We start from the raw sequence: 27,027 nt of genomic DNA, 5'->3' as shown, positions 1-27,027 counted from the left end.
TGAGTTGTAGACAAGCCATAATTAATGGTATTGAATTATTAACGTCCAAATTCTTTTTGAAATAAGATGAATGTCAGTCCTTTTTAATGATACTGTGATGTGGACAAATGTCACTGAATTTAATAGAGGTAGCTGGTGCCTAAGGACACTTACCTTCTCATTAGCCCTGCTGAGGTCTAAGATCAGGGCATCAACATTCTCCTGCAAGACTGCACAAAGCTCAGACCAAGAGAATCTATCCAGGATGCCTTCTGGTTGTTTTATAAGCACACAGCCTGCTACCAAACGCTGGTATAAGCTATGGAGGAAGGTTAGCTTGTCCTGAGACAGAACGAAAAATAAACTGTTGTATCTGAACAGTGTTAGAATCCGAAGAGATGCATCATAAGTATAATAAAGTGAGCTGCACACAGCTGAGAAAAAAATACAAAGCTCATTCTCAAACCTTTTCAAAATTCCTTAGTTCCTTGTTAATATTTGCAGTCATACATATTAAAGCCAGAGGAAGAAAACATTTTTTACAAAATTTGTCTAATTAGACACAGTATATAAATAAAGAAAACCCAGTCCTGCAGGAGTCACAACCATGACCTGATACAGATAAAAACTTCTGTGCTACCAGTAGATGCAATTTAACCATTCATGTTAATACTTTCACATACGTTCATATCGTACCCACCTCCAATATCTGCATAGCATGCAGAAAATTGTCTAATTGGCTTAGCCGCACAACACACTGTTTATACAACTATCACTCTAAAGTCTTTTAAAAATTCTTTTTACATGGATTATGTATGACTAAATAGCTAGACAAAATAGGCTTATAGCTTCATGAGTTAAATTCCACAAGCCACGTCTCATTCATTTACACTGATTTTAGTCAGTAGTACAATAAATTGATGCCAGTTTTAAATAAACTTTGGCAACAATAGCATACAACAGAAATTCCAGCCTTCATCCTTTCAGTATACATATGCAACATAGTAACTTTGATTAAGACAACAATAGACAACAATTGTGGCACCTCAAAAGCCACAAGAAACAGAGCCTTTATTCAAAGTCAGTAAACCACTGTAAAGGCTCCCATCGTTTTCTGGGGACCTTGGATGAGGCTTTACATCAAGAAATTGTGAATGACCAACATGGGGAACTATGTTTTTTCTGAGCCCTTTCCATTATACTTAGGTGCATTTTCTCACATTATTTCTTGGTGTTTTAGGCAATAAGAAAATTGTATTTTAGTTTAGTTTGTTTCTAGCAGATCTCTTAATTCCCCAAGGAAAATCCAGTGTGTCACCATCAGTACATTTTTGCTTGAGCTATGATAAACCAAGGATGATGATTATCCATTTGGTGTGAAAAAAGGGATCCCAAGACTCAAAATCAATTCACACATGTTGAATGCAACCACAGTGTTGTAGACATGCTGACTTTACAATATAGCCAGGCTTCTAGTTTCCTTCACTTTAATCATTATCGGATGTGTATAACCATTCCAGCTGCTTCATGTGGACACTATTTAAATACCAGACTGTAAAAGAGGTGGAAAGAATGTTTCCTTTTTATTCAGTTGGCATCCATGTCCAAATTTGTGGAAGTAATGAGCTCAATATGCACAACAACTATGATAAAGAATATCATTGCTAGTACCAGAACTGCTTTATTGGGGGGAAAAAGCAACAAAATTAAGATCTGTAAACAAATATAAGGAGAGAGATAATAGTTCTGAAATAAGACTTTGTGAAGCAACTCCCACATATAGCACACCACAATGAGCTAACAGGTCACAAATAAGAATTTCTAGGTTTTGTGGCATGCAGGCAAAACTGCCTCAATTCTACATTTGCTATTTGCTATCTATCAACTGCCATGGGAATCAGTAATTAACAACACATAATGATGATACTATTGTATGTTCCAATTGTAAAACATTTTTGTTAACATTTGAACGAAGGAAGTAATTGTTCACCAGGTGTAGCTCTTTAAATAAACTCAGTTGTTCAAAAATTCAAAATACTGGAAGGGATAAGCTATTAGTTCTGATATAGAAGGAAGGAGAACCAATATGTCCTGAGATCTTGTAGATACTAAATACATATTTCAAAATACATATCTTAAAATCATATTTGGGGGTAAATCTGTTAAGACTAAGAGTAACCATCTGATGTATGTAAATGTATAAAGCTGAGATTAAATAAAGACTCTTTTTGACAGTCATCTTGTCTCTGGTAATACCTCCATATCCTTCTGGTAAGCCCTGGTAAGCTTCTGGATTTCATTTTCAGATTCTGTGGCATGTACTTTCTCCTTCTCCCAGCATTGCCGTACATTCTGTAGTTCCATTTTTAAAGTTCCCATTAAAGTCTCTCTGTATGCACACTCAGTGTGCAGATGATTTAACTCTTTATTGGCATCAGCCAGGTTATCCTGAGCTTCCTGTAGAACAGAGGCATGGAACAGAAAAGCTGGTAAGAATTTTACTCTATAAAATGTTACCTTAGTCCAGTGCTCAGCATCTGAGGAAGTGAACGGTCATATAGCCACCCACATGTTTTCAGAAGACTCCAGGCTAAGCTGACTGTATCTTGTCAATAACAGAATTTCAAAATTGACAATAGCCCTTCTCCACAGCTTGTAAGTAGACAGCATCAGAAATCCATCTCTGAGTTAAAAGCTCCATGATGCAGTGACCTTCAGAATCCCCTCTACCCCCACAACTGAGATGCAGAATGCATGAACACAAGTTATCCTCTGCAGAGTGGGAAGCTCTCAGAGCTAGTGAAATGATACGTTACTTTTGTAAGTAAATCTCCGATCCATTACAGCTGAGTCGGTAGGCAACACAGACAGCTGTTGTTACCCACTGTATTCTTTAATTAAGATGAAAAAATTTGGTAAAAATGCATGATAAAAAGATGTGAGGACTCTCTTTGGAGGTTTGACCATGGGAAGAAACTAACAACGAGAAATGGACATAAATACAATCATTATGTTACCAGTACCAAATCTCACAAGGTAAACAACTTAATTCACTAACGCTTTTCAGCCAAAAGATTGCTCAGATGGAGTGGACAGGTACACATGCTTTCCTCTCCTACAAGCACTGGACTTCCAGCACTGCTGAAGTTTGCTAAAGGTCAAACTGAAAGCATTGTTTGTTTTTCATAAAATCATAGCTGCTTATATAAGAAACAGAATAGGAAAGATACTCCCAAATTTATCAGACAATGACAATTTTATTCTTCTTAATGAAAATATTAAAAGATTAAAGCAATGTTAAATTTCTAACAGAAACATTTTCAGACTGGATCTAGTTTTCACTCTTGTATACAATTTTATTACCAAAAATTTAAAGAGATCAGAAACTGGTGTACTGCATAAAAACGAGCACCCTCTGTATGTAGCAAATTTGGTTTTTGCATGAAGAATACAAGTATCTGTTGCAATGGGTTGCAAAATTTTTAGGCGCCTTACAAATGTGCTGCAACAGAAGCAGAAGTTTTAAGTCGTCTGAATATAAATTAGTAAATAAAGTTCAGATGAGATGACAGGAGATCATGTGCAAATATCTATTAATATGAAGATTCAATGAGTGTTGCAGAAGGATCTGTGACTAAACTGAAGTGACAGAGTAGCATATCCCCACCAAAAAATCTGAGAAACACTGGGAGTAGAGACATTCTATTTTGGCAGTAATACAATACACTGCCAGTTGGGAGATTAAGTATAACCATGACCTCAGGACTTCCTCACTCCCTTGGCCACTGATGTAACCAGACAGGACATTACAAAAGTGGCGTGTCAGCCAAAAACAGAGACAAAAAAAATTTCTTGTTCAGAAACTAAAGAAAAAGAGTTCTCAAGTGTTTTTATCAGCTCTGAGGTAGTTTTTGCTCTAAGAAATTTTGGGCTGCATGCACATTGTCCAACTGTCAAGGATGACCTGACGCTTCATACATGCATTAACTTGTCTGATAAACAAACAAAAAAAATTAATGAAGGAAAGGACATCTTTAAAAAAATGTGCTTACAGATGAACAGAGGTAATTAAATTATCTTCCCCTTTTCTTGAGAAAAGAGTTAGGAGAAAAAAATTATTGATGCTGATTTCGATATAAAACAATACTCTGCAAATTGATAAAACTATTTCAAATTATTTCAGAAGTGCAATCATTGAAATGATCAGTTATGTAGTCTAAGGTGGTAACTTGAATAAAGCAGCATGGCTTCACACAAGCTTGCAACATAAACTAGTCTGCTCAACAGAACACAATGATACAGAGACTTATTTTGATAAGAAAAAAAGATACCTTAAATCCAGAAAGACACTTTTTGCAGAACTTTCAAATTTTATGTTAAGTTCATGAAACCATACCTTAAGGTCTTGACTTAAAGCAAACATTTTCTCTTTGGATATCTCAAGTTCTTTTGTCATCTTTTCACACAAAGGCCTCATTTTCCCAAGCTGTGAAAAATACAGAGGTGAAACAGGCTTTAACAGAAAGGCTACATAATCACTTCAATATAAAGGAAGAATTTTGTATATAAATGCAAAAAAAAAATTTGTTTTCAATTCCTCTGACAATATTTATACTCCATACAATCTAAATAATGTACCATTACAAAAGCACTAAATAACTCTTTTATAATCATTTAAGATAACTAGCAGTGGCAGAATCCCAAACTGAGTCCACTATTAACTTTTCCATTAACTCTCAAAATATCTGACAAAAACACAGACTTTGAAATGCATGTGAAAATGTAATAAATTCAGATAATGATCTGGGGAGTGGTTTGAGAAAACAAGTTTTCAAAGTCAGTGGCCATTTGCAGAAATTGTCCAGCTACGAGCATGGTCTCTACTTTTTACTGAGCACTGAATAGTACTCACATACCCATAAAAAGTAGTAATGTTCCCGAGAGGCATGGTGACTACTGAACTGTTTGTGGTGTTACAAGCAACCACCTCAGAGGTAGCTCATGGCCATAATGTGTATTAGCTTCACTTTGCACTTTCAGAAAAGATAACAACACATCATTATAATCTCTGTCTTTCATTACCTGATGATGAGATTAGCAATACAAATGTCTGAAAGAAAGCATCAAATAGAAATGTATTATAGTGCAGGTTACTGCCAGCACTTGAGCATTAAGGAGCAACTCAGAACTAAAATATCCCATTTACAAAATTTACAAATTATTTTGTAAATCGTATTTTTGTTTGATCTCAAATCAGGAGACCTGGCAGAACCCTTAGAAATAATTACAGTAAATTACAAAATGCTACTGGAATATTTACAGTCCTTTTGTTGGTTTACTAGCCTTCTCTCTCTCCCCAAACATATTCTAGCCTCTGTACTACACAAAATGTCAAAAGCTTGTTATCTGTCAAAACCAAAACACTTATACACCTTTCAGTTACATAAATGAACAAGATTGTTTAATCTAATGTTTAACACAGTAGGTTAAAGGTGACACATGACAAGTTTACCAGCATATTTCACGTATACATACAGGTCTACGCATATATTAATATCTCCATCAATATGCAGGGTCTTGTTGAAAATCTCTCTATAAAAAGAACCACTACATAATTACTCAAAACTAAACCCTTACTGCTGTGTATTAAAACATCCTGGTTTTATTGCACAGTGCCCTTCATAGTCCCTTTGTGCATTATTGTATTATTAAAAAGTTTTATTACTAAACATATCTAATATATAAAAAGCCAAAAGCAGCGTTATCTATGGGGGTGGGGGTAATCAAGAAGGACAGAGCACTGCCCTTTCTGTGCACCATGAAGGTGCTCGGTGATCTCTGGCTCCATATGACAACTTCGGGGTCAGTCACACGCAGTCCTACTGGGAAGTCTTGTGGCAGGTCATCTGTTGGTCCTGCTCTGCTTGCGATTTATTTTCCTTGACAGTTCATTCTTCTTTCTGTCAGAATACTCTCTTTGCTTTCTTAGCAGCCACCCCCTTGGTCTCCCCACTGCTGTCTCTGGCACAGTTTCACAACAAAGCACATCACTAAGCCAAAGCCTGCTGAGTCGACTTTTCAACTGTGCTGCCTATCACGTGACACTCCTCCTCCCAAATAACAATTCGCAGTGGGTAATATGTTCCTAGTTACTCTGCAGCTTCCAGACTTGGGTCTCAGAAGAGTTTCATAATGACTATACACATTGGTTCTCTTATCTCACTGGGAGAGACCTAACAGTGCTTGCTGTTTACAAAAGTATAATTGTTTCCATGGTCACTTATTTTTGCACCCGTTGAACAAACTCAAAGGTCTTGTGGGAGACCATTCTTTCCCCAATAAAAGGGGAAAAGCCGATATACTTTTCCTCCGGATTTTTTTTTCTTTTTCATTTTTTTTCTTTTTTTTTCTTTTTTTTTTCTTTTTTTCTTTTTTTTTTCTTTTTTTTTGAAACATTGTGAGTGACTAGCTAGACTATGCATTTGTCAAAACAAAAGACAAAACCTAGAGATGAAAAAACAGTACTGGCATTTTTACAATCTTATCACACCTTGCCTTTCTGCATTTGCCAATTTTATCCAAAGTTAAGCTAATTACAAGTTTGTACAGAAAACTTTAACAGTGCAGCTAACTTCTCTCTACAAGCTTTAAAGCCACAAATTCATAAAACATTTACACCCAAGAGGATTAATTTAATCACATTAGCAATACAAATGAGAAAATAAATGCAAGATTGTGACTTTTCAGTCAGTGAAATAAAAGGCCAGTAGGACTGCATGGAAAACATTTGATTTTTTTCAAGGGTAAGACTTCCAAAATTAAATATTTCCATTATTGTCTTAGATAACTTAAAGAAAGTATTTTCATGGTCCTATTTTACTTGAAAAGACCTCGAAATAGCACCAGAAGAGATTTCATCATGAACACACTCATGTCAGAAAATTATGCCACTTTTTAAATGTACAAGGGCATGCACATTTACATAACGGATACCAATGACTGTTCAGGCTCAAGTGTTGCATATTTAGGAATATTGTGATATACACTGCCCAACTCTCAAATCATCACCTTTTAACTGAAATCCTAGATAGGAATGGCTTGTTTTCCTGAATGTTTATTGAAAATAATAACCCCAACAGGTTTAATAAGAAAACAAAACCAAATTAAACTAAAAAGAAAAAAAGAAAAAACCTCTTCTCCCTGTGCCCCCAAATGTAAGCGAAACTTCACTGTAGGGCAAGCTTAGAGAAATAGTAGTGACAGAGATTATTTCTTTGGGTATATGTGAAGCTGTCAACTCAACATTCCCACTCTTCTGACCTTTTTTACAAGCAAAGTGTATGTACTGCTGCAGGCCGAAGGCGATACGTATAGAGCCAAACAGTGCAAGTGTTACCTCATTAGACATATCTTCCAGCTTGTTCTGGTAAGCTGTCAAGGTACACCTCAAAGTCTCAAGGACAGAGAGGCTCGGAGGTTTATCTTTGTCCTCACAAGCGCCTGAAGAAAAATACAGAATGAAAATTAAGCCTTAAAGCCACAGAGAGAAAACTACTCACTCTGGATGAGAGGTATTAAAATTAGTTAGGGCTTCAGTGACAATACAAAACACTGAACAGCAGCCTTGTTTGCCACAAGAGATGCAGCTGAATAGGCATACTTTCACAGCAAATGCAGCTGAAAGACATTTGTATAAAAACTTTAATACAAGATACAGAACTGTAAATTCTGGATTACATTTCTACCTAATGTATTTGGTATGCAGTCTCACATATAATTTCTACTGTGGTCAGACCAGCCAAATTTAAAACCACACAATAACACACTTTGAAAAACATGTTGCCTGAAAGTTAAGTATGTTACACTTTTCCTGACATTATTTTGCTGTTGTGACTAAGCATGCATATTATAATGCAGTACTTCATTTACTCAAAGCTTTACCAAGCCAAAGATCACATGACTATGTTATGCTTGGAGAGATCTTAAAAACCTTTTAAATGATCTTGAATTTCATTCCAAAGGAAATAATAAAAAAAATTTATTATCTGTCTGCAGACTTCTACATAATGTTTCAATTATAAATCTTAAAGCTGATATATCCATTATGTACACACTACACTTATTTATTAAACCTTTAGACTGAGACTTCTGATCTGGTTGCCTTAATTAGGGACACATGAACAAGCTTGAGCATTCCAAAGCCCGTAATACAATGTGCTAAGAAAGCAAAACACCACCGTATTGATCAAGAGGTCACAAGATGTCAGCTGATATTAAATTTCCAAGAACAAACTATTAATTTTTTTCTGGTGTTACAGCAAAATACCAGGTTATTGACAGATTCTTCTGCTCAGTATTATTTATATTAGTATGCAGCATTTATAAACTTGTTTTGTAACAAATTATAGTTCATCATTTTCATGAGTCTTAACATGTTCTATAAGCAAAACTAACTTTACCAACGCTAATAGCACCCTTATTTTGCGAAAGAAGTGAAAAAATCAGTGGCATTTGAACTCCAGACGCCAAACAATCAGAACTCCCAGCAGAACTAAATGATGATACAGGTGTTTATCACCTCTGAAATATGAGTGTCACTAAGCAATTTACCTAGGGTGGCTCATAAAGTCAAGTCAGATACTAAACTCTAAGCCTTTTCTTTGGCTCTCCATAAAACTTTGTCAGCTAGAGGAGGTGCACTAACAGACTTGCAGTTTGGGGTTTTTTTTTAAGAATCGTATGGTTAGCACTGTAAGCATGATATTCTACTCAAAGCATTATAAAAAAAATGATAGATTTGTCCTGTAGGCTATACATAATGCACCAATGGTAGTCAGTGGAAAACTTACACATATGCACAAGTCAGCAAGCTGTTCAGCATTTTTTTTCAATTAGCCTCTTCTCTCCCAACCCTTTGATAATACCAGAAAGCATAGAGTACTATTCAGATTGGACACTAACTTTTCACTTTTGACTTGCCAGCCAACTGTTACTGCCAAAAACACACCTAGTCAAACCAACACAGGTTTGCAAGATTGCTTTCAGTAACAGGAGCGAGATCTGCTCTACAGCACACAAGTAAATTTAAAAAGAATGCACATCCCAGTGACAGACTTCTGGTCTGTCCTATCAGCCACTCCAGTGGACACCTATTTACCACAGTTTCTAAAGGTCTACAGAATCAGGGAAAAGCAAAATCTTAATGAGACTCCAGTGCCCTTAACCAAACCTCTGAGTCCTAGAGATGTCCCAAATAGCAAGGTGACACTTAGAATCAACCTAAGAAGAATTCATATAGGTAAGGATGCACAGGGCTCCAGTCCTGTCTTCTCAATTACAAGAGTGACTTCTCACTACTACTCATTGTAGGAACATTTTGCAGTGATCTTGTTGCACAGAAAAAAAGAAAGTACTATTCTTCCATACTTCCAGCTCTAGAGAAGCTGTAACTCACAATTCTCATTCAGTTTAAAATAATACCTATTCAGTCAATCTAGGGGTTGTCTTCCATCCCACAGTTTTCAACAAGCTGTCTAAATAATGTATCTTAATTTTTAAAGTCCTGAACTGCAACGCTGTCACTGAAACATGCCTCTGAACTATCTTAATTTACATCATGTTTGCCAAAACCAGACTTTTGCCAGTAAACTTCCCAGGCTGGCATTCCTTGCCTTTGCTGCAACCCTATTTTCTAGGCAGCCCAGTCTGCCAACAGAAATACCAGATACTACCTTCCTGCACTAGCTGAAAACAAGCCTATGGCTTTAATACTGGCCAAATATTGTCTGTCTTCATACAACTATGCAGGAGACATGCACCTAATCCAAACGGCACTCTCTTGCTGGAGAGGCCCTACTTCAGCAATGAGGAAAAAAAACCCCAGTAATTTGATGCATTTGCCCAGTATCACCTAAGAGTTTGAGGGAAGAATTTTGGGAAAATGCCAGGCTTAATAGGAGTCTGACAGGAGGTATACAAGTGAGTAAACTCTTAAACCTGCTGCTTCAGACTTTCTACTAACGATACTGGGCTTGGCTAGGATAGAGTTAATTTTCTTCATAGCAGCTCATATGGTCCTGTGTTTTAGATTTTTGAACAAAACAGTACTGGTGGCCTGCATTAAACAGTAACACTAACTCAAAGCAGCTAACACTCTTAGCACTTCATACACAGTTCACTTTTTTTTCAGATTGCTAGAACCACAATTTTTTTTTTCCTGAAATGAAGACAAACTTCTCTGAGTTTGCTGAATAACTGCAAAATATGATAAACTGAACAGGACAAACTGAAATCATGCAAAATGCCCAATAAGAATAACAATGCCATGGAAATTTATAAAGGTCACTTAAAAAGGAGAAGACATGGATTTATGCTTGTTAACTTGGAATGTATAAAGAAAAAAATAACTTTTTAAAATACTTCAGGTTTTTAATCTTTAAAAATATAAAGTGTTCTTTTTCTTGTATAGCCCAATAATCACAGCCCAATTAGCACTTAAATGAAGGGGCTGGACCTTTAATATTGACAGATTTTTAAGTAGATCTCTCAACCACTTGCGCTGAAAGTTAAAAACACAAACAAGACAGAAAGACTGCCCAGCCAGCTGTGGCTCATGTAGCCCCTCATCTGCTAATTAGACTACAAAGATTTATTTAAGATTTTTACTTTTATTGGCATCTAGGCATTTGAATTTCAAATATTACATAAAACATTTTTTTGAAAAGTGAAAGAAATAGTTATGTAATAAATTCCTAAGTACAACAGTAAGGCAACAGCATTAAAAATTTAAGTTTCACACTTAGAAGTGTAGTAAATACGTAGAACAAATGTCTTAGTCAATGTCCATTTTAATATTAGCCGTAAAGACTCAATCCATAGCAGAGCTAATTTCACTTTCTGCCTCAACTGAGCCTCTGCAGAGATGCTGAAGCTTAAAAAAAAAGATCTCTTTAAATAAGATCTTTCAAAGTTTACCTTAAACAAAGCAAATTAATACTGAAGTTACTTTTACTGAATCCCTGATATTATAGAAACAGGTCAAAGCTGTTCTCTGCAAGGTTTACCACTAGGGAGAACAGAAAGCCTACCCAAAAGACAATTACTGCTTTGGAAAGTGCAGTTTGGCAGCAGCATCCAGCTCCCCCTAGAATTCCTGAAGCCCCTCTGGGCATGTGGAACTTTGCAAGATCGGGGAAAACATACAGTTTTGAAGAGCTTTTCAGTCTGACATATCTACAGTAATCGTACAGGTATTACCCACAGGAATTAAATTTATAATTACAGAATAAAACTGATACCAGTTCCCAAATAAAAAAATCATACAGCCCATGCAAGGAAATCAATGCATCACAGGTTCAAGGCTAGGCTTTTAAGGACAACAGAAATCTCAAGAAGGTCCTTTATTGAATTTTAACAGTAACAGGCCTTAAAAAAAATCTTTTTGTGAAGATACAAAAAAATGCATCTTCATTTAAAGGTGTTATACGACCCATTAATGTCTAACATTGTTAAAAAGTGCAGAAATGTATCATCACTATTTATATAAAATAAACCCATTTTCTCTTTAAGCAACATTTTACCTGTTTTCTTCCAGTTTACTTGTACTGTAAGTTGGAAGCATTTTGTTTCTAGTCTGTGATTTTCTAACAGGAACCACATAGAGAAAACTTTTATAAATAGTTTTAATTGAAGATTTTTAAAAGTGTACTATTTTCACCTTTAAAAAAATTACTAGCTTTGATGTTAAAGTTCAGCTTGTTTATGTTAGCCACTATTTCAAATGCTTAAGCAGGCAGCATTTTGTTGAGATTGATACAATAATTGTACATAAAAACCAGGTAACAGAGTGACAACCACTGACTTATAATTAATGAAAACAAAGAAATATTTATTCTGTACTAGATCAAATGAATAGAGCAATATAGTACTAGTACACAATCAACAGTAAAAAGTATTGTGTTATATCATGTGTCCTACACAACCTTTTTGCATATATGACCTTTAAGTTGCTGAAGGTTGCCTCAGAATTTGGCTCAGTTCAGGCAAAACATCTGTTCCCTTTGCAGGTATACTGTAAGGACTTTTTTCTCAGTTGGATTTAGAGCACAGCAAGTGAGCCCTTTTCTGACCGATCATATACACACCAGCATTTGTAAATCAAGCTCTGGGCTGACAACAGCAGGTCCACATTCCGTCACCCTTTCTCAGCTAGCAAGGCCATTTGACTGCTGTGAGAACTGCTCTTATCATGTCATCAAATCAAAGCATGTTGAGAAGAGGGAATGCAAGAGGCATCTGCAGAATTCCCACAATGTAGTGACTTTGGAACATTGACAGATGCATCTGTCATTTTATACCTTCAACTAACCTGCTGTCCGCTGGCCTGACATAGCAAAGCTGTCCAAGAGTAACTCCAGCTCTCTCATGTTGTTTTCATACGTCTCTGTTAGAAAGACCTGGTGTTTCTTGGCCTTTATTTGACAGGAGATACAGACAAGACAAGAGAGGAAAAAAAGAAACCCATTAAAATAGTAAACAAAAGAAATACAGATGACAATGGCATTTTTGTTCCTCCTTAAATTTAAAATTCCTGCTATATTTCTTATTACTCCTTTTCTTGAGCCAAGAGACCTAGCAAGACATCGCAAATAAGTAACACAGAACCCTGAAACACACTTAAAATAGAACTAAAGGCTTCAGGTAGTCAAAAGAAAAAGAAAAAATGGTTGCACTAAAACCTAGTCTTGATCTTCTTCTGCTTCAAAATATCTTACTGAACATTAATTAACTGCTGCCCATTTATGCAAGCAATGAAATCTATTGTTATACCCTGCAAGGGCATCCAGAAAGACACCAAACTACTGGCAGACAGGCTAGAAATTCATGATTTGGCATTCAGTCAAATCCCACACCTATTCTCATTGCAAACCTGCCTACTTTAATTGTTAGTATCTTCCATGCTTGATAGTGATTTCTTCAACATCAAAAACTCCTCCTTATGTATGGAATATAAAGCAGCACAGTCCTTCAGCTCCTACAACTGACTTCTCTTAAAGAAAGCTGTTCACTAAGTGCAGGCTGTTCTTCAAATCAAGACAGTGGCTTTATTCTGAGGGCAGAAAGGTATTTACCACAGATTTTTTAATCACCACAATAGAAAGAATACATCAAATCATTCCTTCAATTTATACCTGGTATTAAAACCTGCAGTTTTCAAAGATATGCATCCGTAATTCCAGACAAGACCAAAGTCCTCTTGGACATATATAATTGTGACTTCTCAAAGAAATGTACAATTTTAGCAGCTGACTGACAAAAAGTAATACATCTCAGCAGTTTAGAAAACAAACAGAAAAAACCACCCACTCAAACAACCCCTCCCCACCCAAATCAAGAGGAAACTAGATTTAAAGGACTTCATGATTTTCTTATGATAAATATTATGCTCAAAGATGTCTCATTACCTTTAATTACTCAATTTATTTTTATTCTAAATTCTAACACCTATTTGAGTAATTTCTCTTTCTACTTGGTGATGGAAGGTTACCCTTTTTGTATTGAGAAAAATCCTACTGTTTTCTATCATATCTATAAACTATTGCTTTAGTTATGCTTCATTGCATGTGTAAAGATTCAGTCAATTTCTCAAGTGTGGGAAATTTCCTCCCAAGGAAAACTGCTACTACTGGTAGCATATAACTGTCAGGCTAAAAAAACAAGAAATGCATTTAATTCTCTGCAGTGTTCTTCATTATTCAGTTTAAATATTTTATAAATTTGCTTTACTCTTTCAATTTTAATTATATGTACTGTATATCAATGAATATATTATTCATATGTGTAGTTCAGTGTTAGGTCCCCTGTAGTATTTACACAACATTCCTTGTGTGAGAGTTTGTACTACACTTCATAAAGAATTTCCAAACCTCTTCTATATATTCAACAGTAACTAAATTTTAATTCTTACTCCATAAAATTATCTACATAAATAGAACTTGTAATTGCTGAGCTCCAGTAAAAATATTTTATGGGATGCAAACACATTAAAATAATTTACTCTCATGTACTGATATCATCTCAAAGACCTCACATGTTAGAAATAAGAAAATATAACAATATGATCAGCACCACAATAAAATAAGTACTCTTCTTACGTAAACCACTCCACCACAGAGAAGGCCAGACTAAATCTTCCCAGAAAAACCTTTTACCACAGAAAAGTCAAATGTGAGAATTTTTTTCAGTCTCCTCATCCAATTTTTTCATTTGGTTTAGTTAATTTACCACAATTTAGTCAGTGTATTCCAGTCTATTCAGCCTTCACGACTTCTCTGTGCTTTATTTGCTAACTGCATCTACACTCCCTAAGCCAATTTCAGTCTCTTTTTCAACAGCAATAAAGATCAAAAGGGAATTCCTTAGACTAGCCGATTTCTCTACACTTCAGCTGCAAAGTATTTAGTATCTTTCCTTTCTAATTCCCATTTTCAGTGACTGTACCCATTATCAGAAATTGAAGAAAGATACTGTAAACTGCAGTGCTGGAAATCCAGGCACAGGTTAAAAGTCCAAATATAAAGATCTAATTTCTTGTCTCACTGACAGTTATCTAGTAAGAATGTGTCAAGTCATAAAATCATGGAATAATTTAACCTGGAGGTCATCTGGTCCCACTCCCCATTCAAAGCAGGGCCATGCTAGAAGTCAGGTTAGGTTGCTCAGAGCCTTCTCCAGTCAAGTTTTGAGTATCCCTAAGGATGGGGTTTCAACAACCCCTTCAGGCAACTTGCTCCAAGTCTCACAATCCTCACTGTGAAGGTTTTTTTTGCCCTTACAGGTAATTATAATTTCCCCTTCTCAAACTTCTGTTTTCTCTCATATTTTCACTGCACAGTTCTAAGAAGAGTGTAGCTCTGTCTTCTCCATAAGCACCCATTTGACAGTTGATGGCAGTAGCAGTAACTCCCTTAGTTTTCTTTTCTTCAGTCTGAACAAACACAGCAAGTATACATAACTCTTTACTTTGAAAGGAAAATGGAGTCCAGAAGTGTAGAAGTCAAACATAATCAATTGCAGCTGCTGAAAGGTATCCTCTGCCAGATCCAGCTATTCCAGGAGATGAGATTACTTCCCTCTCAGCAACTCCATTCATCATCATATTTGTGTTAGGGGATGCCATTCCTGTAGAACTACTGGAAAGGTACTGGTGTGAGTGTTCCCTAGATTACTTCAAAGGGGAAATCAGATGACAAAGTGCTAAAGCCTTTACTTAAAGAGAGCTTGCTTCCCAGATCACATTACTAGAAACAGGTGAAAGACTTACTTGTAAGGTAAGCCTTCTGCTGACTTTGCTTGACTTCCTGCACATCAGGATGGACCATTCTTGACCTTGGAGGTGATATTTGAAAATGACCTTGAAAATCAAAGGCAGCAGGAGGCCTGTATGGGTGCACAAGGAGCTCCTGACTAAATTCATATATTAATAGGAAGCATAAAGGAGGTGGAAGCAGGCATAGGTGACCTGGAATAAATATAGAGAACCTGTCCAAGCATGGAAGGATATGCTTAGGAAAGCAAAAATCCACCTGAAGTTGAATCTGGAAAGGGACATGAAGGGCAACAGGAAAGGCTTGCTAAAGTATATCACCAGCAAAAGGAAGACTAGGCAAAATGTGGGCTTGCTGCTGAATGCGGCAGGGGATCTGCTGACTAGAACACAGAAAAGGCCTTTTCAATGCCTTTTTCACCTCAGTCTTTACCAGTAGAACCTGCCTTCAGGAATCCCAGGTCCCCGAGACGAGTGGTAAAGACTCCTTGTGAAGTTTGCATGAGCACATAAGAATTTAAAATTCTTGAAATATATTAGAAGCATTTCCTATACTCCCCAAACACAATTCCCTCCCTCACAAAATATTCAGGAGGCTAGAAACCAAACAATATTGGAGACAAGTCATACTTTCTGAACTCAGAATGTATGCTGAATTGTAGCATATACAATGCTTCCCCATGTCAAGCTTCATATCCTTAAGAAGGCTCCTATTATCACAAAACATCCCTTAAGGACAAAAGAATTTTTGGTAGAAAAATGTGTTTGGCAACATATTTAGTTAACCATCAGTTTTAAAACACAACCACCCTTTTAAGGAAATTAAATAGAAGCCAAGTATTTTTCATTACAAGTACTGTAGGCTCCAACCAGGAGAAAATCTTTTTTTCCAAATGTGTATCCTTATATGTAAAGATAACCAGAATTATTAAGAAAACATACTACTAATAAAAGTTATTCCACCCACTGTCAGAATTATGCTAATCTTCCAGAAGCAGGGCATTTGCATTTATCTAGGCAATTCTCTACTACCTTGGTTGCAAGATATTTTCCTTAACCACCAGTATTCAATTTTGGTATCATCCCATCACCTGTTCCAGGACAGAAATGAAGTCCCATTGATTTTTCAGCATTTTCCAAAAGCCACTGTTGAATAAAATAAATGCAAACTCTAAGCACTTTTCCAGAATAGCCCACATGACCTGATGCTGCAAATGTGCATGTGTATCTCAAGTTCAATAACATTTAAAAAATAAACATGTAGGCAGGAGTTTGAGGCTTTTTCAAACTTAACTTATCAAAACCCCAGTAGTATTATGCAGGGAACTAGGTCCAGTCCTGCAACGAAGTGCCATTATTCCAAGAGGAATTTACTCTACTTTGCATTACAGGGATGTTCCTGTGTGGCTCTCTTGCACATGGACTACTTCACCCAGTCGGTCTGTAGTACCAATCCTATCTGGTGATGGCAGAGCAAGTGCCAAAGCCAGAACTATCCACACAGCCACAAAAAAGCAGCATGTTCAGACACTCCTTGAAAACCATTTGGGTAAATTGTTTGTAAAAGCATTAGAATGTTTACAGGTATGACCTTGGGGAAACCAAATCAAAGCATTTCTAGAAATAGGCTCCAAATGACTGCTCCACAGTTAACAAAAAATGGGTTTTACTTGAGTGATGTTCTGTATAGCAGAAAAGAGGCACAAATTTTAAGCAACCAAGCATAAATTGCAGTATAAAAAAACAAAACAAAACCCTCACTGACAGGATCCCTCCTTAGGCTACTATTTATTTTTGCTCATGTTATCTAACTATTGAATACTGAACAGAGTTTCTTTATTTTCTTCTATTAGCTAGATTTTTCCAAAGTCTGCAGAGGGTTCTTTAAAAAGTGTCTAGCCATGTGTAAATCAAATAACAATTTCTCAAGAAATTTAGAGTCTCAGTTTTAATCACGTGAAATAAAATTGATCAAAAATGCTCAAGTTTTATATGGAACTATTCTAGACTCCTAAAGAGAGATTTGTAATAACCTTTTGGTGGATAGAAAGTTAAGAAGTATCTCTTTGGGTTTTGGGGTTTGGGGTTTTTTTTAGTCAGAGAAAATTTTTTGAGAACTGGCAACTTTAAAAGCATTTTTTAGATGCCTGTCTTCAAACACTGGGATATCACAGCTTGAGTGACGTCTCCACTTCCAGAATAAATTACAAAATTGGTTTCTCTGTAGAAGATCATTTAAGCATATGCTTTAGACTGATTGGTCGTCTTAAATTAGGACAACAGAAGTAGCATCTGGGTAGAAACACTCCACCCCTGAGTTAAGGGAAACAAAACAAGAATCAAGGTAATGCAACATTTAAAAACCATTAGCACAAAATTAATGAAGACTGCATCTCAGTTTTTTTAAACTGAAAGAAAAAGCTCCTTTCACGATAAATCATCTAGATGAGATTTACATCTTTGCTACTAAATACCAGATTCTGCTCCATAGAATTTGCAGAACAGAATCACAATCTTCAGGGTGTTTCATTGTCTGTTCAGTCAATACTTATGACACTTATATTAACAAACAATGGTTAATGCCTATGTCCAGGAACTAGATTCTCAAACACTTCCGTTCTGACTTTCAGCTTACAAAAACCTACAAGGCTATTACAGACAGCTGAGATGTATACAGCGCGTGACTGCATGTATGGCTGTAAGAAAAAGATTTATATGCCACACAGAAAAAGACAGGCTCTGGGTGTAATCTGTTACACTACTTATACTCTAATTATGCTACTCCTGATAGTATCTATACAAAAGGGAGGAAATGAATACACAGTTCTTCCAAATTAAAGGAATTTATACTAAAATGCAATATTTTTAATGACTTCAATTTCCAAATATGCATTCTGGTGAACTGGCAAGTTCCCCATATTTCAATAGACATTTCTCATAAAATAAAGGTTCAACGTCTCCCGCTTGTCTGGTACTAAGAATTAAAGATCATCCACTACTAGGTGCCAGAAATGTAAATATCCGGAGTAACTTTTAAAACTACTAAAGACACCTCTTATTCTTTCCATGGGGCAGGAATACAGCTGGGGCTGTTTCAATTTAAAACAAGTTGTGAATCACAATGGCCATTCTTCCAAATTCCTATTCTTCAAGCTAAAAATTTCTAAAAACCCTAGCTGGAAATAATGACAAGCTTGAGACCAATTTCCTCAGAAAAACATAATGGAAATCTTGGGACCCTGCTCATGCTGAAAATTCATAAGCAGTTTTGTTTGATACCAACAGATCCTATCACATTTGATCCATGCAAATTTCTGGCAAACTTCTGCCACATGCTGATATTTAAAATTAAAAGCAGCATAACTACTTTACTATACATTCAACTGAGCCATTAAAAAAAAAACAAAAAAAGTTCTTTTTCATATAAAGTTCCCAAAGAATGTATTTAATTTCTGCATAAGTCTGCTTCTCTAAAAACAAAGAGCCTTCACTGATTTGGTTGTATTTCCCAAGTATTTTACAAACAAAAACATTAACTCCTATTATCACAGTACAGTGAGAAACCAATATAAGATTATCAGGCTGGAGTGAAAAGGACATATTCAGGATGCCTAACAATAGTATGAAATACAAGAAAGTAATGAATAGATCAAGAAAGCAGGAGGGAGAAATGAAAGGAAGAGAACACACTGACATTTTCACACAATTTTAGTATGGGTATAGGGAAGCCTAGCAACAGTACATGAACTGTTATCTATACTTAGTTTCTGCTAGAGTCTTCCGCTTTTACATTTTAGGCAGCAAAATAACAAAAGGCTGTCCAGACTGAGTAAACAAGACCACACACAGGCACTCCTGCTTCCCAAACAAATACAAAAGTCTTCAGAAAAAAACCAAAGCCATCCAAGGTGATAAAAATGTAATCCCATAGGGGACCACTAATACAACTCCTCAGAAAATGAGTATTTTTATTACCTGTTCAAGACAGTCTTGTGGTTTGAAATCATTCCAGTAACACAATTAAAACAACCAGCTCGATGAATAAGACAGTTTTTTAACTGAGACAGTCTATCTGCTTTTTACCTTTCAGTAATGTAATGTTCTAAGTACACCCTTTAATACTGTTGTCATTACCAGAAACCTTGATCATGAACAGAATTTTGTCCTGAATTCTTTTCAGGTATAACATACATTTTGCTAAGGAACATAAAACAAAAGGGAAAACTCATATCACCGTGATAGTTAGCAAGCGCTCAAGGTTCCTAGTAGAAATTTTTCAGCTTGGAATTGTATTTTATATTAATAAATAGCAATCATTACTGACTGTAGTTAGGTGAGACAGTTGCTTTTGTCTCTTTGTATTCCTTTTGTGCCTGATGAGATGACTATTTCAGGTTAATGAGGCCAGCAAATGCCTTTTAATACATTAATGCTTGCAAGGAAGAAGCTGTGATTCTCCCAGGAGGAAGAGGGGGTTTGATTTGATTTTCTTCAATTTATCAGTTACCAATCTGTCTGGGAAGTGGATAACACTAAGACAACGTATGGAGTAACTCCAACAACTGAACAGAAGACACCAACAAGTCTGAAGATCCTCTGATGCAGGTCTCTGCTCCTGCTCTTTGATTAGTGCAATGCCTGTGAGCAGCAGGGAACAGACCGCATTTACCTTCCATACTCACAGCTCCAAGGGAGAGAAAGAAATTTGCAAGCCAGTATCAAAAAAAGTTTACATCAGCTAAATATAGAAATACTGCAAATGCTACTACACTACAGAAGGAGAGAAGATTTTCTAGATATCCTAAGATCTTTGCTTTGTACCAGCTGCCATGCAACAGGACGGCAAAATTGTTATTCAAAGTTGAGGTGGGTAGGTACAGTGGAAAGGCTCCAACTGGTCATATCAAAGGAGAAAGGTTTCAGGAAATAATCCAGTAAAATACATCCAACATGCCAAATCCACACCAAAACAGAAAAAAAAAATTCCCTCTGCTTTGTCACCTTCAAATAAGCAATTTTTACAGTCAAATGCTTGCACTAAAACCAAAATGTTATGTGAAATAGAAATAAACAAGCCTACAATGGTAGCTAACAAAGCTTGGAGAAGAAAAAAGCTTGGGTAGAAAGACAGAACATTCTCCACAAGGAATCATAATCTGTATCTACAAATTGCCTTCTTCACTAGGAATGCAAACACAAGTTACTCTTTACTCATAGCCACACTTACAAAATAATTTTTTTCTGCAAATAACTCTTCAGTTAAATATATGGTGTATAACTTAAAATACATTTTCAAATTAGCTTCTCCAGTGTATTAGCTATATTTACTCATGTTTTACAAAAAAAGCTATATTTACTCATGTTTTACAAAAAGAAATACTTAATATAAGTAAAATCAGAGTAAGACAAAGGCAGAGTTCTTCCATAGTTCAGCAAATGGAGATTATGTTCACAGTACATTTAAAAAACACTAAAAAACGAGTGCCATGGGCCTTTTGTCTTACCTTTGCAAGTTCCTCCTGTAATTCTCTGCAGGTTTTTTCATTATTCCCTAGCCTCTCAGAGAGGTCTTTAATTACCTTCTTCTTTTCTTCAATCTTCTCATTCATTTGCTTGTTTGTGGAGAAACACTCTCTTTCTAATCTGGAAAGTTTCAGCATTAGAACATTTTTATCAAAAATACTTTTGTCCAGTATATTATATACTTTTAGAGATAATCAATGGATATGGCACATATCATGTTAGCACATCATATGGCTTCTGAAGTTTTGTGGTTATTTTTTTTTTACTGAAGAAAGTTATATATTCCTTTTAAGAAAGGCTTTTCAAGAAGTGGTTATGTTCTTTTCAGTTACCAACACTTGTGTTAGGCTTCCAGTCATAAATTCATTTGGTCATTTGGATATGGACTCCAAATTCCATATAGTAAACAAAATTCATCATATTTTAATTAACACAGTAGCTCTCCTCAGAAAGACCTCACATCTTGTGTAATCAACCCTGATTTCAGGTACAACGCTTGCTCTCAAAGTTTCTACAAACTTGACTATATTCTACTCAGAATGGCATGACTTCAAATTTTGCCACCAGCAGACTGTTCCCAAAGTTTTAAACAGTTCTTTTACTATATCAGTTCTCCTGATAGAGCCTGGATGGCTAAACAGGCAACTCATGAGAAACCTACAAGGCCAAACAACAGCATACAGGAGACACAAGAAGGGGCAGGAATCCTGAGTATGTAGGCATGGTGTCAGGAAAGCCAAAGGCTCACCGAGAATTGATGTTTGCAAGGGATGACAAAGACAACAAGAAGAGATTTTACCGCTACATTAAGTTAGGAAAGAAAACACAGACCTGCTTCTACACAGACTAGATGATTTATCAACAGTGGACACACAGAGGGTCATCACACTACGCCTTTTTTCTTCAGTCTTCCCTGACAAGGTCTCCCAAGCCTCTATGATCAGTAAAAGGACTCAAAGAGGAGAACAATTGCTAGCAGCAGGTGAGGATTCAGTCCAGGATTACTTGTAAGAACTCAACCCATAGAAATTGAAGAGGCCAGCTTGCCTACACTCAAAGGTTCTGACAAAGTTGGCCAATGTCACAGTGAGGCTGCTCACGACCATCTTTGAAAGGTCACAGAGATTGGGGGAGGTCCCTGGCACATGGAGAGAGGCAAATATCACACCTATATATTCAGAAAAGGGCAAAAGGACAAGCCAAGGAACTGTAGACCAGTTAACTTCATTTCAGTCCCACAAAGGTCATAAACAAGTCCTCTTGGAACAAATTTCTGGGCTCATGAAAGAGAAAAAGGTGATTGGGAACAGTCAGTGAGGATTTACCAAGGCTAAATCATTTCTGGCCAATCCAGTTATATCCCATGATAAAATGACCAGAGCTGTGGACAAAAAAAGAGCAAGTAGATTAAATATAACTCAACTTTAGCAAGGCTTTTGGCACTGTTTCACACAGTATTTTTATAGCCAAGTTAGTACTTCAGTCTAGATATGTGAACTACAACATTGATAAAAACGGTTTGATGGTAAAGCTGAGATGGTAGTGGCTGATAACAAGTGGAATACCGTAGGAGTCTGTATTAGAATTTGTTTAACATCTTTATCCATCACCTGGATTAGGCCAGGAGTGCAATCTCACCAAGTTTGCAGGTAACACTGAACGGGGTAGGAGTAGGTGATGACACAACACAACTGATACACTCAAGAGAACGGCTGCTGTTTCATAGAACCTAGACAGGGAGGAGGAACAGGCCAACATGAACCTTCTGAGATTCAACAGTGACGCATGCAAAGATCTGAATTTAGGAAGCAAGAGCCCCCTGAAGCAATATGGCTGGTAACTGGCTGGGGAGCAGCTATGCCCAAAAAGGACTTGGTAATCTTGGTAGACAGCAAGCTCGCCACAAATCAGCAGCATGGCATACAAGTAGAGATGATAGCTAACGGCATCCTGGGCTGTATTAGTAGTAGCATAGCCAGAAGATCAAGGGATGTGATTAATCACCTTTTATTTGACCAGTTTTAAGCACACACCTCCCACATAACACAGGAAAGAAGTTGGAGCGAGCTCAAGGGAGGGACACCAACATTGTCAGGGGCTGAAGTACATATAAGAACTGAGGGAACTTGGTATGTCCAGGCTGGAGAACAGATAACTTCAGCGTGTACAATGGCCCCCCAGTATCTAAAAGGAGGTTATCAAGAAGATGCAGCCAGTCACTTCACAGCAATGTATGGCTAGAGGACAAGAGACAACAGTCACAAATTGAATCCAAAGAGGTTGAGACAAGGGGAAACTTTTTCCACCCTAATGACAGTCAAACAGTGGAACATGTTCCCAAAGGGGTTGTGCCATCTCCATTCTTGGAGGTTTTCAAGACAGAACTGGATGAAGCCCTGAGCAACCCAATCTCATAGCTGATTTGAGCAGAAGGTTGGACTATAGATCTCCTGCAATTCCTTTTAACCTGAACTGTTCTTTGATGTAACTCAGCAGTGGCAACATCCAGGTGTCTCTCATTTCTTTGTGTCTTCTCCTATCACTTCTGTCTTACTAGAATTAAAAGTAATGCAAAGTGCTCAAAGTTCTTCGAGCTGTGAAATTTTTGAATCAATATTGTCACTCCCCGACTTTGACTTACTTCTTAAAGATCAATGTATCTTTTTTGCTGAAGGACTACTTTATCAGTCCTCCAAATACCTATGTGCTTCTGCTTCAGCCTAGCTGATTTTTTTTCTGTTAGCTGTGGATGGTTACTTCTTACTCTTTGAGAAAGAACTTGCCTGTTTCAGTCCCCCAAAGTAGCTTCTACTCCCACAGCTTTCAGAAACACAGCAAAAGCAGTTCCAATTTATTCTATGTCATGTTCTCAATCTTCAAGAAAAGTAAATTCACATGGAGACCCAAATCCCACGTTGCTTTCAGTTTACATAGTGCTACTGGGTTCAGAGCTAATTAATAAATTATGCAACCCAGAAAAGCCTGTTTGCTTGGTTTCAGTTATTACAACCATCTCTTTCTGAGAAAATAAATTCTTACAGATTTGTATAGCTTCCAACTTTGGTATCATTTCTGCTACATCAAGTCCAGCTAAAAAGATATATAAGTGTTCCAGCACAACAGATGAAAGTCTCCAAGAGTTTCCAAAGACTAAGGCTCAAAGACAAACTCATGGGACTCCTCCAGAAAAAGGGAAAACAAGTTAGAAAGCCAAATCATGGCTTAAAAGAAAAAGCCAAGCTCCTGACATTGTCTGGAGTCCAAGGACCACAGCCTTCAAAGGTAAGTAGATCAAAGGCTCTTGTATTCTCTCTGAAGGCATCCCGTGAAAGCAGTCACTGATATTCACCATTGTTACTGATACTTGTACGCTTCAAAGAATAAAAGAGGCACAGGAAACAGATGAGGCAGTACATGCCCACCCCATGTAACTACCTCAAGGGAACTGAGTATATAGATGTCCATCTCAGATAAAGCTTGACCTTCACTACCTATCTTTATGGAGCTCTGGAAAATGAGGTGTCTGGACTAACAAAATGGTAAGGATAAGCTGTTTCTGTTTCTTCAAGCTCTATTAACAAAGCCACCAACTGTTTGTGTTAACTTTCATGGAAAGGTTTCCATGCATTCCCTGAAATCACAGAAGATAATTTGTTTTCAAAAAACTCAGTTGGCAGAAGCTGCTAGCAATCAACAGATGATTGCAAGTAGTGAAAAGTACTGTTTGGATATTAGACAAAGTTTATTCTGATATCCAATTAATGCACAGAACAGATGCTTTAAGTAGGCACAAATTCTTTTTTGTACACACATCCCCCCTTCCCTTGCCCCAAAATAGGGCAAATCTGCTTTCCTGGGAAGGAAGTGTTGAACAGAATTATCCAGTTTAGAGGAAAAGAGGAAGGCTGTTTAAGGTTCTTGTTGCATTTTAGTAACACAAGTACTTACTTCTCTGTAAGCACTAATACTGAAGTTCCTAACACAACTGGTACCATAACTATAAGAACTGGATTTCCTAGGCTTAGCCACAACAAATACATATATTCAGGTATTTCCTACAGCAGTTCCAGACAAAAAAAAAGATAGTCCCTAAAAAACAACTCCTTTTTTTTTGAGGATAAGGTTTTCGTTTAAGAGTTCTTTCCATTTTTCCAAAATGTAATTTTCATGGACTCTAAACACAAACCCCTTCACTTCTCAAAAGAAATGGCTTCATAAAAGATAGATAAAAGATTCTCACAAAGAACAAAACATTATTGAATGCAGCAATGTAATTCAATATTTAACCATTATCCTTATACTGGTCTGAATCATCTAATAAAGAAAAGTATCTTTAAGAGTCTCTCAACAACTTAGTTGGGAAATTACTACTTACAGATTTTCACAATTTTTAACTAACATTACTAATTTAAATTTAAAAAGCAGATCTTGTGGTAAAACTCGTAAAATTCAATGGTTTGGACAATTCCTAAAGAGTTGTTTAAGCTACCATCAAAAATGCTTCTAATTAGCTTATATTTTATCTCTATTATCATCTCTTGGTTCTCAAAACATGTTAATACTAATAATAGACTAATTCAGGCCTTAGAGACTCACATCTTTGTCACTAACTTAGTGGAATGTAATTTGCAATTTTGAAGTGTTTAGAAAAAATAGAGTTGTTGAAAGAGTGCTCACGTTCAACACCTAAAGTGATAGCTGAGTTCCACATGGTAACAACTGGACAGCATTACTCCATGTGCAGGCAGTACTACACTTAAGACTACTCCTTGAGATAAAAGGTCTCTGCTCATCTGAGAAGCTAATATAATTCACAGCGTGAAATGCTCTGACAAACTCTGTTTGTTAAGGAAACTTAAGTGCACATGCATACCACTTCAGGGGACTGGGGTCTAGCGTGATGAAATCAAACAACCAAAATTGTTCCAAAAAACGTAGGTGAGGAACTCATATATTTTATGAACTTTCTGTGGGGCCAAAAGGAATCTTCAAGAGAGGATCCTGTACTGAAAATTATTACTGAGCACAGATATCTAAGATAAAACATCTTGTAGCAACATGAAAATAAGAATTTGCTAAAATAGAGAGGAGTACCTGATAGAAGAGTTGTGATGAAAAGTTAATAAGAACAACCGAAGATAGACAAATAAAAGCATTAAAATGCCAAACATTCTAGAAACCCTGAGAATCAAATTGTTTTACCAATATGTAACTCCCAGTGTAAAGCATTAACACTCCTTTCAAGACCTATGCATGATGTGTAGTTTACATTTTTGGTGTATGTGTAGCACTTAAAGATGTTATTGTATTTTTAAAACTAATTTATGCAGAATTCATGACTCCACATTTATTTCACATCAAATAATAAAATCAGAACAGGCACTCTTCTGTAATTTTAACCCTTCCTTTGTGACTACATCAAAGCTTAACATGACCTATGTGTTCAGACACACTCATTTTCTGAAGAGCTATAAAGATAAAAAGCAGTGTAGTTCTACATTTCAAAAGTTAGTACTTTCAAAAGTCATAGTTATGGTTTCTACAAGTCTACTAACTCCTCGGACTGACTGCACCCTTAAATTTGACAGTATCTGTGGTTCATTAATCTCATTACCTTGAACTTCAGAGACAAAAGCTACAGGTCAGACACACTTGTTTTCTGTAAGAATGCAAGAGATACACTAACAGATGTGAGGACAGACATGAGCTGCTTGTACAATTCAAGGGCTACTTTTTGAGTTTAGACAGAAACAACAGGAGAAAAATTCCTGAAACTTCCAGAAGGAAGGAGTAAATGGTATCTAGAGATTCTTGGAAGGTTAACAGGTCCCTGACTAATTACAGAAAGCCATGCTATGGCACCCATGTTGACAAGACAGGAAATATTTTTCTAGACTGAAAACTACTCCAGCTTAACAGGCATTGGCCAGAAAAACTAAAAAAGCCCTGTGTTTCACTTGAGGATGGTGCATTTGGCTGGTCTAACCTCAAATACAAAGATGGACCTTGGAATATTAGACCTTGGAAGGATTGAAGAAATGGTTCAAGAACAAGCACTGGAAGAACAGTAGTTCAAGAAAACTTCTAAGTCTGAAGGGAAGAGAAAGATTTTATCTGTAACATGAACTTTCTGTATTTTCTGGACAACTCAAATATGGAAACCTAACAGAAAGGAAAAAAAAAAAAACCCCACCATATTC

General features: G+C 36.5%; 1 protein-coding gene across 3 annotated transcripts in view; it reads right to left on the bottom strand.

Moving 5' to 3' along the window:
* Positions 1-27,027, bottom strand: part of CCDC171 (coiled-coil domain containing 171) — a 155,933-nt gene that overhangs the window by 94,044 nt on the left and 34,862 nt on the right. For all 3 annotated transcript variants that reach the window (XM_069776854.1, XM_069776855.1, XM_069776856.1), the window contains exons 9-14: positions 20,809-20,947; positions 12,347-12,449; positions 7,376-7,479; positions 4,376-4,465; positions 2,236-2,436; positions 154-321 (exon numbers count right to left, since the gene is read on the bottom strand). In XM_069776854.1, coding sequence (XP_069632955.1) covers positions 154-321; positions 2,236-2,436; positions 4,376-4,465; positions 7,376-7,479; positions 12,347-12,449; positions 20,809-20,947 — 805 coding nt within the window. The remainder of the gene's footprint in view (positions 1-153; positions 322-2,235; positions 2,437-4,375; positions 4,466-7,375; positions 7,480-12,346; positions 12,450-20,808; positions 20,948-27,027) is intronic.

The sequence above is a fragment of the Haliaeetus albicilla genome, chromosome Z, assembly GCF_947461875.1.
Source record: "Haliaeetus albicilla chromosome Z, bHalAlb1.1, whole genome shotgun sequence".
NCBI lineage: Eukaryota > Metazoa > Chordata > Aves > Accipitriformes > Accipitridae > Haliaeetus > Haliaeetus albicilla.
The sequence above is the reverse complement of the archived record's forward strand: the minus strand, read 5'-3'. Positions and strand labels throughout refer to the sequence as shown.